Genomic DNA, 12,776 nt, shown 5'->3' with positions numbered 1-12,776 from the left:
CCAGCAGGCTCATTAGGGTCACGACCCTTAGTCAACAGCCTGGGAATGGAGGCCCAGGGTGCGTAAGCTCTTTGTGTCCACGTCCCACGCAAAGTGGCCAAGCAGCAGCTGAACAGATGGAGAGCCAGGGGGGTTGGAGAAGGTAAAGAATCTATGACTGCACTCAGTGGGGTCGAAGGGATGAGGAAGCAGGGGTTAAAGAGTGAAATATAGCCGGGTCTGTGCCATACACAGACGGGCGCGGCTGAGTGTGTAAGATCAGGCAGGGGGCTTGCCCAGCCGATGCAGTGCTGTTTTCCAGAACAGTCACCTTGGGGAACCAGCTACCCTGCGGTTTTGGAAATCCATTTGCAAATGGCCTTCTGAGTTGGCATTATTTTCATTAGAATCTCCAATGGTGGTAAACCTTCAAACATAAAGGGTGTATTTTACGTTTAGAAATGGTCGTTCATGGAGGCAAGCCAGGAGAATACGAAGTGACCAGGCCGTTTACACTGATTTTATTTGAAGATGAGGTGTAGTCATAAACCATGAGAGGTTCTCAGGTGTGGCTCACACTGCTTCTGGAAGCAACCCCCTAGAGAGGAATTATACATTTACTCTGAGTAGTCACTGCACTGTCTAGTTATTTGAGGTGGCTTCTTTGAAAGGTAACGATGTTATAGTTGTAGAAATTTCATGAAAAATGTGCCTTTTTATAGTCGTGGAGTGTGACTGCATGAGGCTGAGAACTGCTCAGGGCGGGGGAAACAGAGGTAGGTATGGGAGCTAGGACAAGGAAGGGGAAAGTGGCATTTGAAGTCAAGACTGTAAATCTAACCAAAAAGTGACTTCTTCCCAGCCCCTCTGGGGAGAAACCACAGGTCTGGGGTGCACTGGCACCAGGTGGTGGGCCCCACAGTCCTGCTCTGCGGTCCAGCCAGGCACCCTGGTTCAGAGATCAATGGATAAGGAGACTGGGCACGTTCTTCCCAGAGTCTGGCCCTCTGTGAAACTGCTAAAAATAGCTCCCAGGGCAGGAGGCCCCCGGGTGCTGTCAGAAACAAAGCTGAGACTATTCTGAGCGCCAGCTCGAAATGACGGTATGGTTTTCTCACGTTATCCAGACAATCCAGACACAAAACCTGTCCTGGCTTCCATTCTTCTGACAACCAAGAAAGAGGCTGGATCCTCAGGCTGGTCTGTCTCTACAGTCTGCTCTAACGGACCTGGCACCCATCTCCCTTGTCCCAAGGAGACTCAGCTATGAAGAGAGAGGGGGAGAAGGCCTTTTAGCTGAGTTTACCTTCTGAACGAGAACCAATATATCATACTGGGGGGTGGGGATGAGGATTGGACATATTCAGGTCTCAGTTTCTCCATCTGTGAAATGAGGAATTTGGATTAGATGACTTTCAGTCCCATGAGTCTATGAGTAAAAACTTAAAACAAAAATTGATAGTCGTGATTATTACCGAAGGGAGGGTGGCTTGGTTTTAGGAGCTTGCCTGAATTATGGAATAATGTTGCCAAGTGACCTTGAGATGGTGGTTTAGGAACTTCTCCTAGGAAGGCCCCTGTGTGGCCACAGACCACAACGTTCGTTCTTTCCTCAACCTTGAGGGGAAAAGGGGTGTCTCTGGCCTGCTCTCTGGGCTGGATTAGATCTTCCTCTAAGGAGGCTCTTCATCTGAGAGGTGACAGGTCTCTGTCCACAATAAATGCAAAAGCAACCTGCTAAGAACCAGGAAGGAGGCAAGCAGCCACTTCAGAGAGCGCTCTGTGGGTCACTGGTGTTGGCCCTGCAGGAGGCCGAATCTCCGCCCCCATCACGCCTCCCGGGGGGGTGTGAGTACCTGACGGGGAAGCCTGTGTACTGTCAGTCACCGCTATCAAAGCAGGAGCTAGGATTGAGGGTAATTAATCATGCTCCTTCTGACAGGAATCCAGGGCCTTATCTGTACCCCAAGAAATGCCGCTGGTCTCCAGTTCCCTCCTCAATAAAAGAGACTGACAGTTCCAACAAAGAGGGCCCTTATCAGATTTCAGCCAGGGAGCCTGAGGCAGCCCAAGGGACAGTGTAGAAAAGGCTTTTATGAGGGCCAGGGACCCAGCGAGGCTGTGGGGCTCCTGGGGCTTTAACCCTTGGGTGGTGGGAATGCTGCTGGGCACGGGCACTCGCAAGGCCAAAGCTGTCATCAGGAGCTTCCAGCCAGATGGAGCCAAACAAAAAAAAAATCCTGCTCCCTGGCACTTTGCTCTCCTTCCTGCCACTCAGACTGTGGAGATAGAGCTAGGGGTAGGGGTGAGGGCAGACGGAGGAGATGGCCTCCTTGGGCACTGGAGACAAAGATGGGAGATGGCAGGAGTGTGGGAGGGAGGGCGACTTCCTCCCCACTGCAGAGAATGGGCCCACTCCAATGATGACCAGATGCAATTGGGGGCAGGGACCCCAGACAGAGTCACATGGCTGCCTTCCTGCCCACTGATCAGGGGTGAGGGCCCAGGACCCAGGACATGGCCCTGCCAAGGACCCTCGCTACTTTTTCCTGGCTTTAAAAAAGATCATTAATCATTTCCATTGCCTGTCAAGAGAGCTGGGCGGCCGAGCGGAGAGCCTAGTAGAGTTAAGACCCATGTGAAGCAGGGAATGTGCACAGGCAGACAGACTTCCTGTCCATTCCTCTGCATATTAATTCTTACCCTGCTCTGGTCCTGCTGCCCAGAAACAGGCAGAGAAATGACTGGTGATTTCCCTCCTAACTTGTTTACGTAGAAAATACTTCACCCTAGGAAACGGGGTGGCCGCGTCTGGCAGCATGCAGCACAATGTGTAGCCGACTGTTCCACAAAGCAGAGCAGAGGCAAGATGGACAAATATTGCCATTTTGCACTGACAGGTGTCTTGAAGCCTTCCAGCTCTGATGTCCCAGTGAGCAGGTCTAACAGATACACTCTACAGCGCACTAAGCTGAAGGATACAGCTCCCTGGAGTTTTACTTCTGTGTACACTCCTGCAACCACCCCTCAGATCAAAATACAGAATGCTTCCAGGGCCGCAGGAAATTCTCGTGCCCCTTCCCAATCAATATGCATCCCCCCACCTCTTCCCTCCCAGGAGGCAGCCATTATGCTGACCCGTATGCGCACAGGTGATTTTCTTCAACTTTGTATACGTGTAACTATGTCATATCTACTCTCTCATGTCTGGCTTCTTTTGTTCAACATTAGGTCTGTGAGAGCCCTCCCGTGTGTACAGCAGTTCATTCCTTTTTGTTGCGTGTAGAATTCCACTACAGGACTGTGCCACCGTTTGTCCATTCCACCGTTGATGGACACTGGGGTTCTTTCCAGTTTTGGGCTCTAACGAATGGTACTGCTCTGAAGACCCTGGTGATGTCATTCAGTGAACGCAGCATTCATTTCTGTTGGGTATACGCCTAGGAGTGGAGTTACTGAGTAACAGGGTCGGCCTATGTTTAGCTGTAGTAAATCCTACCAAGTACATTTCCAAAGTGCTTGTGCCCATTTATACTCCTAGCAGCCAACCTGAGAGGTTCACTTTAAATTCCTCACTCTTTTTGGTACTCTAGCTCAGACTAATTGCTTTAGGTGAAGGTCAGTGTTTAATGCTGTCTTTTCCTATGGCTAATAATCAAATGAAGGTTAGGGCTGTGCTGTCTCCTTTCTCAAAAACTCTGTTCAGAGAAGTTGGCCAAGGAGTTAGAAGGAGGCGAACCACTGGGTCTTCTCTGCTTTGACTGCTGCTGATCAACAGACCTGACTGGTGTTTCCAGGAGAGGGGGCAGAAAGTTGGCTGGGGAAAGGCCCAACAACTCAAGGGCCTTTTGGCCTGGGGAGTGCATGGCTGTCTTTCATTGTCAATCCGTGGCACTAGCTTCTCAAGTGTAAGTGTGACCAAACCCCTGCTTTAGACTTTTCCTGCACCAACCCTTGAATGAGGTATTAAGTATTAGTTCACCTGGAACAAAGAAGGCAAAACTATCAACTCCATTTTACCAAGTGCTAAAAGTATCAATAAAAGATTTGAGGAGGTGGGGGGCACGCCTGGGTGGCTCAGTCGGTTAAATGTCTGCCTTTGGCTCAGGTCGTGATCCCGGGGTCCTGGGATTGAGTCCCATGTTGGGCTCCCTGCTCAGTGGGGAGTCTGCTTCTCCCTCTGCCCATTTCCCCATCTCCCCAGTTCGTGTTCTCTTTCTCTCTCAAATAAATAAATAAAATCTTAAAAAAAAAAAAAAATTGAAGTGGAGGGGGCTAAATTTAATGACAAAATTGGGCTCTTCAAATTAATCATGCCTTCCAAAAACCAGGATCCCTTCCCATTATTATGGATAACTAGTAGATATAGGGCATTAAATGACTATTACAAGTGGAAAAAAGAAAAAAGCAGTTTATCAGTAGTAGTTGAAACACCTGAGGAGAGAAAAAGATTTGGCCTCAGACAAAGGCTAATTGAGAGACAAAGATTTCCATTTTAGACTTTCATTTGGGGATAAAGTTAGAAAATGAAGCCCCAAAGCCTATTTCATCTGACAAAGACAACATATTTTAGTCGATCAGGAAGAGTGTCCATGGCACAGACCATTTACTTCAAGATAAAAAGAATATATGAGAAACTGCCTCCACCAAAAGGCAAAGCAATATATGTCATGAACACTTCCTTGCCTGAGATGGATAGATAAGCACACAACAGAAGGAAAAACACTCAAATTGCACTTTGAGGCAGACCAAACCCTTTTCCCACAGTAAATTCTTTGTATATACACATCAAAACCAGATTCAACAATCCATTTGGGAAAACCAAGGTCAGTTTGCAGCCTTGAACAGAACTAGTGGGGGAAGGAGGGCAGTTCTCTGGGTGAGGTCTTGACAAAACTTGTCCTCTGTGTGACTAAGCAGTTCATTTACCTGGTGTGTCCAGCTGGGGCAGGGAGAGGGTGCTCTGGGTGCGTGCACGATGTGTCAGAACTTCTGCCTCCTATGCCCTGCACCTCCACCCCATCCTGCCCTGACAGATGGCAGCCTCTGTGCTACTGTGAACTGTCACATCTGCCCTTCCCTGAGAGATAGGCCTTACCCTGAGGTGAAGACTCCTCTTACACGAATAGTTCTACCTCTCAGTTAATCGGCTAGATGCTGTCAGACCCTACCGGACACCCCACCATGGAGGCGGACCAGCATTCTCTGTGGGGCTCAGAAGGCTGAAGGAGAGACAAGGCCTGCCCATTGCCCGTACAGGAAGCGATGGAGCTGCTGGTACTAGGGACTAAGTTTTCAAGTGCAGGAGAGGGAAAGAGCACTGGCCCAGGAGTCAGGGGACAAATGCTAAATTGGCTCTGTGGCCTTAGGCAAGTCCCTTAACCTGGTGACCTTTGCTCTAGCTCTACCCCTTAGAGCTGGAGCTGTGGGGAGCAGATCAGAAAATGGGTTGAAAGGGTTCTATAAAGTACACGGGATAATAAAAATAACAGCAAAATCGATTCTTTCTGTTTCACGGCCTAGGGAACAAGAAAACAGGCTTTTTGTTTATAAGCCTCTGCTTATCAGACTTCCAAATTAGTTCCCCTCTGGCCTACTTAGATTTCCCCCTGGAATATCTATCACAGAATGATATCTCAGAAACCACCCACAGTCAATTTAATTAGCCAGAGAATTTTATTTACAATAGTTTCGCTTTATTTCTGACAAAGAAACGTGTGTGTATTTTCTACACACACATGTGCGTGCGTGCGCATGCAGCCAAAGGTAAGCAAGAAGAGGCATCGGAACTCTGAAATCTAACCAATCTTTCTAGAGAAACACTGGTGAGGCAGCAGAAGCAAAGGCAACTTGTTGACTTCAATTTGGCTTAGGTAAGGAAAGGGAGAAGCACTTGTCAAAACACAACTGTTTTGATAGAAAATTGCTAAAGGGGCTTTTCTTTTTTTGGTCACTCAGGGTGGCTCATTATGTGTTGGGAGCTCAAAAGACAGTCATGGACGTAATACAGAACACAGAACTTGGAAGAAACTTCCAGATTAACTGAACCCTCTCATTTTACATATACGGAAACTGTAGCCCCCAGAAGGAGAAGGATTTGCTCTAGCTCATGGAGATGGGTGAGGGGGCAGATGTGAGCCTGGCTTTGCACTCAGTCTACAGCTCTTTCCCCTGCCTGGGTCTCTTCTCAGGCTCCTTCTAGGGCAGCTTGCTCTGCTGGTGGGGGAGGGGTCAACGGGGTGCAAGTCACCCTGGTCTGGCCCAGAAACCAAGGTGCCTGGAGCTGAAAGGCCCATCTGTTGCAGTCAATTCACTCAAACACGTTAACAAGCGAAGGAGACCCTGCACAAAGCAGCAGTTACGACCTGGCCCCTCTCCCACCGGCCAGCCGTTTTACCACCTGCAGCTGCGCTCACGGGGGCAGCCTGCTGGCTGCTGCCTCCCTCGGAGCCCTGTCCCCATCCTCTGTGGTGCGGCCTGCAGAATCAAAGCTGCCTGCCCCCACTCCCGGCCCGGGGCGGGGGGGTCACCAGGCCTTTGAAACTCAGGCCGTTTTCCGTGGCTCCTGTGAATCCTACGTTTCTCCTTCCCGTTAGCTCTGGAGGAGGATCGCTGGCCTGCTGCCGGCGTCTCTGAGGCTTTTCCTCGGACTCAACTAATGATATGTGGCTCCTGAGTGCCCCAGACACTCCGATTTGGGAGTGATGAATCAGTCACAAATGTCCAGGGGGCCCTCGGTCTCACCATTGTGCGAAGAGCAAAGACAGCAAGCTTCACATGAGTAAAACTGATCTGCTCGCAGCCCTCCTGAGGCGCCCCCGCTAGGTTAGACGATCAGATGCGAGTTTTCCAGGGAGGAGATCACCATGAGTTTAAAGGGAACCACCTCCACCCTACCTCTGTGCCTCGCTCTCCCCTCTCTACCCCGCCCCCCCACTGCTTGCCACAGCAAGCTTCCTGAAGGCCCAGCTCTGGTGACACTCCCCATGTTCTACGTGCATAGACCAGAGTGCTAACTTCTTGGTCGGTGGGGTGCCGGCTGTGCCCGGGTCATGGGGTCACACGCTTCTGCCTCCGCCTGTGTGGGTCCTCCACTCCTGTTACCTCCTATCCGGGGGAGGTGCAGCTATTCTCAGAGGCCTCCCCTGAACCCCAGCCTGGGACAGGGTCCCAGCACCCACTCCTTGAGCACTCAGCCGCGGGAGGGGCGCTTGTGATATTGCTCGGCACAGGCCCCCGCCGCCCTCAGGTCCTGCTACCTGAGTGGAGGTAAGATGATTTCCAGAAAGAATTTCTCTGCAAAGGAAATTTTCGACCTTCTCCCTCTTTCCCATCCTTCTATAGTAGTGGTTCTCAACGGGGGGTGCGGTGGGGGAATGTGCTTTGGTCCCACAGGGGACGTTTACACTGTCTAGAGATATTTTTGGTTATCATGACTGGGGGGGTGCCCCCTACCACAAAGGACTGTCCAGTCCCCTAAGTAAATATGCTGAGGCTGAGAAACCTTGTATTCGGGTAACTAACAAGTAGCAAAATGGACTCCTCTGTTTCTATGGGTGATGCCAGCAAACAGTGAAATACCTCACGTTTTAAGTGCTGAGGACAAAAAAGATTTGTCCAGCCTGAATAACCGTGAACTGACGCGATCAAAGGGAGTCACTTACTCCTGCTCAGAAACTACTCGATGGCAGTCTGGCAGTCCCCAGCCGCCGCGGAGGGGAAGGCTTTGCAGTGCACGTTGCTTTTTGCTGCCGGCTTCCAATTACAGGGTGGCTATCAAAGGGGGGCAGCTCAGCCTCCCCGCGCAGGGCCTGCTGAGTAAGGAAACCCTACAGGACTGCTCATACGGCAAACACCTTTTGAGCACCTCCCTGTCTGGCCCCGTGCTAGACTGGGGACACAAAGAAATGATAAAGTGGCTGTCCTCAAGGAGCTCCTAGTCTAGCGGGGACACAGAGTAGTAAACAAATCATTTCCGAGATTCACTCTTGGCTAGGCTGATCTAACTTCCATTTTCCTTTAAAAAATCCTTCTGGGAAGGGAGACAAACAATAAAGTAGAAAATAAGGCAGCGGAGCCACACTGCTGATTAAAATCTATATTGCTATGGCAGCCCCTCTGAGACGGGATCAGCTCCTGGGTCTGCACCAGCTGGGCTTGTGGAGCGTGTAAATAATTAAAAGGTAATTGGAAGGGAGACCAAAGTATTAAGTGGATTTTTCGCTCTCAGGGCAACCAGGGAGTTTCATTGCTGCCAGTCACATTATCTTTCAGGATTATATTCTTGTTTTTTACTGACACATGCAGCTCCAGATAGCAGTTGGAGGAGTAAACTAATTAGGCTGCTTACACTGCTTTGAGAGGCTTGGAGATGGGAGGACACTGAGACTCAAAACTTTCAATTGTCTTTGTAAGAAAAACCAGCAGTAACGGGCATGCTACTAGGACAGCAATGAGGCTTCAGAAGGTAAAGGAAGAGGAAGGAGGGGGAGAGAGGGAAGGGTGTGTTGGGGAAGGGGGGAAGAGGGAGAGAAAAGAGTTCACAGAGAATAGTACCTGCTGGGGGCTGCCATTATAGCTCAGCCTAAGATGAAGAGGAGGATTTCAGTCCCAGGTCTCAATAAAGGAGCTGACACAGAAACCCGGGGATGCATGATCAGACATAAGCAGAGTCCCAGGCAAGAGCTCTCTCGTGTGGCTTTGTCCTGAAGGTGATGAAGGTGGAGCTATGCAGGTTGCTGAGGACCTTCTCCTAGACAGGCTGGGTTTCTGGCCATGCTTCCTGAGGGCTGACCTGGCTGGTGAACCCATTGCTATGACAGGATATAAAGCCAGGAAGTTGAGTCACTGGGCTCAAGATTCAGTCACGCCAGGGTCCAAAGTGGAGATGGCTGGGGAAGGGGGGGTGGGAGTGAGAAGGAGAGATGGACAGAGAAGTGGGAAGGTGTATTATGAAGCAGATGCCCACGCAACCTACATTTAAACTGCAGGAACGGCCCAACCAAGCCAGTGCGTGCAAAAAATCAAAGAGCCAATGGATAAGAAAAAAGAGTTAGCCTTCCCTTTTCCCAGATCATTTCAGACCCTCTCAGCAAATCCTGAGGGACCTCTATTCTTTTATTGGCCTTTCCTAGTCTCTTTAAGACTAGGTACACCAACAGGAAACCCCCCATACTAGTTTAAGTGATGTCTAAGGTTGCTAGAAGGCTAAGGAAAAAGTACATTTGAATTCGAAATACCTCCAGAGACCAGTTAATCAGAAGAGAGCATCACAAATAAGGCAGGACCAAGTCTGGATGGATCATTCCATTCATTTTCTGCCAAGGCCCTCTCTGCCCATTTCGATCTCGTCTGCCAATTACTCTGCTAAGGCCAGAACCAATCGGCAGGAAATGCCTCTTGTTCTCCTGGGCTAAGTAAGATGCTGGCACTCTGCACGGAGGAAGGCTAACAGTGACTTGCGCACAGTAGGCACTCAATTAATATTCACTGAGTTGAAAAACTGCGTAGACTGCACACTCACCCCTCTTCTGCATAAAGACGAAGAGGTCATCCAGGAACTCTTTCCTTTCCGGATCACCGTCCAGTTCATACAGCTGCAATCCCAGTCCCCCCAGAAAAAAAAAAAAACAACAAAAAAACATACAATGAAAAATTCCATCTAATGCAGAAAGTCTCACACCAGAGATACACAACCATCTCTCCGTTTGACTACAGATGTGACTCACAGGCCACTCCTGTCCTTATTCCTTGGGGATCAGATACAACAACCCACTGGAGAATTGCCCCTTTCGTTATCACAAAGGAAACATTACAGACCTTGGCAAAATCTCGAGAGATCTCTCTTCCCCGGCCTCCATCCGCATCATCACTCCAGGCCAAACCACCATTCTGAAGGGGAACAAAGCACAGAGTTCAGAAGGGAAAAGGACAGAGTGGCAGAGGGCAAGGCAATCATTCAGGGCAAAAACAAAAACCCTCAGCAACTGTACTATCCTGGCTTAGACTATAAAAGACTGCTCAGCTGACCACCTCTGCCACTCCTACAGGGACATCTTTTGCTTTCAGTTACAGTTCCAAAATAAGAGGGAGTCAGGTGGAAGAATCACATGCATTTGTTGGAAGAGGGTGGGTGTTACTTATCCTTGATAATCCTGGAAGAGAAGGACACAGAGGTCCGACTTTCTGAGAACCTGCTCATCCCTAGCTGATCTTCCAGAAGCCATCACTCTGAGCTGTACCACTTTTCTTCAGGTTCTGTATGGTCTATGCATTTGTATGATTTTTATGGCATGCTTAGATACTATACGGTATGTTATATGGTATGTTATTAAAGACACCTAGCCCAGCTTCCCTCATGAACACTCTAAGTGGAGGATAAAGGGTCACAGGGAGCAGGACACAGGTCCTGAAGTTCTGGTCTCTTGACCAAGCCTCCCCACTAGAAGCTGTAAGTCTAGTGATAGGAGGGTCCTCAGAGCTTGATATTATTCCCAAGGTACAGAGACTGTGCCACTAGGGTAAAATGCATTTCCATCAGAGAAATAACAAAAACCTAATCCTAATTTAATTGATTAGGTTAAACCAACACCACTCAGCCCAATAGGAGGAAATGGCAAATATGCCTTTGTTTATGTTCTTGGGACCTGCTTCCTGCCTTTATTCAGTTGGGTAACTCTTAACTCCTCGGATTAGGCAACATCTTCTGGGGGAAGCCTTCCTCTCACTTGCGGCTGCGCTAAGTACTCTGGAAGCAATCTCTGTACATTTTGAGTTTGGAATTTAACGTATCTTGGAATTATCTATCATCCTCACCACACTGTAAGCTCCTTGAGAGGAAAGGGTCTCATCCATCTTTGTACCCCCAGCATACAGCACACTGCCTGGCACTTAATAGGCCCCAGTGAATGCTTGATGAACTATAACATTGCTAAAAGGCAATAACTGGCTATTTTAATCAATTAAGCACCTCTTCTAAAAATACACACATCTACCGTACAGAAGAGTCAAAAAGGCCCTCCACTAGTGGGGAATATGAAATGTCACAGCAGAAGTATGCTATTTACTTCTGCCATGCTGGTCAGCGGAGGACCTGGTGGGTGGGACCAGATGTATGGAGGCTGTCACTCTCTCACTTCTCCCCCAGGACTACATGTGCATGTGCAAGCACTGGGGTGTGCAAATGGCTGGGGAGGGGCATCTGGGGATGGGGAGCAGAGGTTTTTGGGAGGACTTTCTTTGGACTGCTGAGGGATCGTGTTGTAAAACCTTGTCAATAATACAAAAGCCTAGTCTAATTCCCTTCTTTCCTATCTCCTCCTCTAATCAAGCTTGCCTGAAAGCAGGAGGTTATTATTCAGTTATATTTTGGGACCATACTTTGCTTCCCCTACTCAAAGAGGGCTCTGAGATGCAGACCCATTTTCTGATAGCAGCAATTTAGTACACAGGGAGGTAAGTATAACCAAGAAGAACTGACACTCTGTCAGCTGAAATGAAACAGGCTACACCAAATTGTTTCCCTGCTTATCTCGTAAAAGATGTGTGTAAGGAAGTGCTCAGTAAATGCTATCTGACTGTGCACTCATCATCTCCCCAGGCAGACGTTAGAGATCTCCCTACAGCTCTTCAGCTCAGGGAGGCCAATAACCAAGCAGGAGGAAAAAAAAAAGAAAAAAAGCTAAGATTCATCCCCACATTGTAATTACAGTCAACAGAAATCTGGTGTCATCTGGTGGCAACTAGCACAATGAATAATCAAGATGAATTATGCCTGTCAGGTCAGCAAAACCAGACAGAGTTACAGTCCCCCTTTCAAAGGATGCAGGAGGTTGCCCTAATGCCCAGTGATTTTGTTTGAGCCAGTAATTCCTGCTGGAAAGTCAATTATCCTGGGAGCCCCTATCGGCTGAAAGACATTTAATGGGGGATCATTGCCGCTTCTGTTATGTCAGCTGTTTACTGCGGCAGCTCAATTCCCAGCCTCTCCAGCTGGAGATCTGAAGCGAATTCTGTTCACAGGAGGATTCTTTCTCTATGGGTCACGAAGAAAGATGAAAACACCATTTTTTTGCTAATTACAGTAACTTCCAGGCACTCAGAATGCTCCCTCAGAAATGATTTAACACTCAGCTGGGTGGGGAGGACGGAATCCACAACCCAGAACCCAGACAGGGCTTCCCACAGCAGGAGAGGACTGTCAAAACCAGCGCACCAGTGCAAGCACCGTGTGACTATGTGTGAAAATAAACACCCAGGTGCGAGAGCTCAGCTCAGGAACAGAGGAGAACGCCTTGGGGGTGGGGGTGGGGAGGGGACTGGGGGTTGTCATGACCCCTTGGCTTTCTCCAGCTTTGCTCAAATGGTATCAGAACCCGAGCGGTGGGAGGGTCGGACCTTGCACTAGCTTTGGCCTGCTGTATATGAAACCCTTAAAAATCTGCTTAGTGGGCGCCTGGGTGGCTCAGTTGGTTAAGCGACTGCCTTCGGCTCAGGTCATGATCCTGGAGTCCCGGGATCGAGTCCCGCATCGGGCTCCCTGCTCGGCGGGGAGTCTGCTCCTCCCTCTGACCCTCCCCCCTCTCATGTGCTCTCTCTCTCATTCTCTTTCTCTCAAATAAATAAATAAAATCTTTAAAAAAAAAAAAAAAAAAATCTGCTTAGTGACGGGCTTTTAGTCTGAAGCACCCCAGCTCAGTGACCGCAGAGGACAGGGAGATTTGCCAGAACAGGATGGAAAGAGGACATCCAACTCTTTGGGCAATCCCACCATTCCACAGATAGGAATTTTAGTGATG

At 49.0% G+C, this 12,776-nt stretch overlaps 1 protein-coding gene across 2 annotated transcripts in view; it reads right to left on the bottom strand.

The window, feature by feature from the left end:
* The window catches only part of ARID3B (AT-rich interaction domain 3B), a 67,553-nt gene that overhangs the window by 10,202 nt on the left and 44,575 nt on the right, over positions 1 to 12,776 (bottom strand). For both annotated transcript variants that reach the window (XM_032417451.1, XM_032417450.1), the window contains exons 3-4: positions 9,799 to 9,870; positions 9,503 to 9,575 (exon numbers count right to left, since the gene is read on the bottom strand). In XM_032417451.1, coding sequence (XP_032273342.1) covers positions 9,503 to 9,575; positions 9,799 to 9,870 — 145 coding nt within the window. The remainder of the gene's footprint in view (positions 1 to 9,502; positions 9,576 to 9,798; positions 9,871 to 12,776) is intronic.

Source organism: Phoca vitulina, unplaced genomic scaffold (assembly GCF_004348235.1).
Source record: "Phoca vitulina isolate PV1807 unplaced genomic scaffold, GSC_HSeal_1.0 scaffold20, whole genome shotgun sequence".
Classification (NCBI taxonomy): Eukaryota; Metazoa; Chordata; class Mammalia; order Carnivora; family Phocidae; genus Phoca; species Phoca vitulina.
The sequence above is the reverse complement of the archived record's forward strand: the minus strand, read 5'-3'. Positions and strand labels throughout refer to the sequence as shown.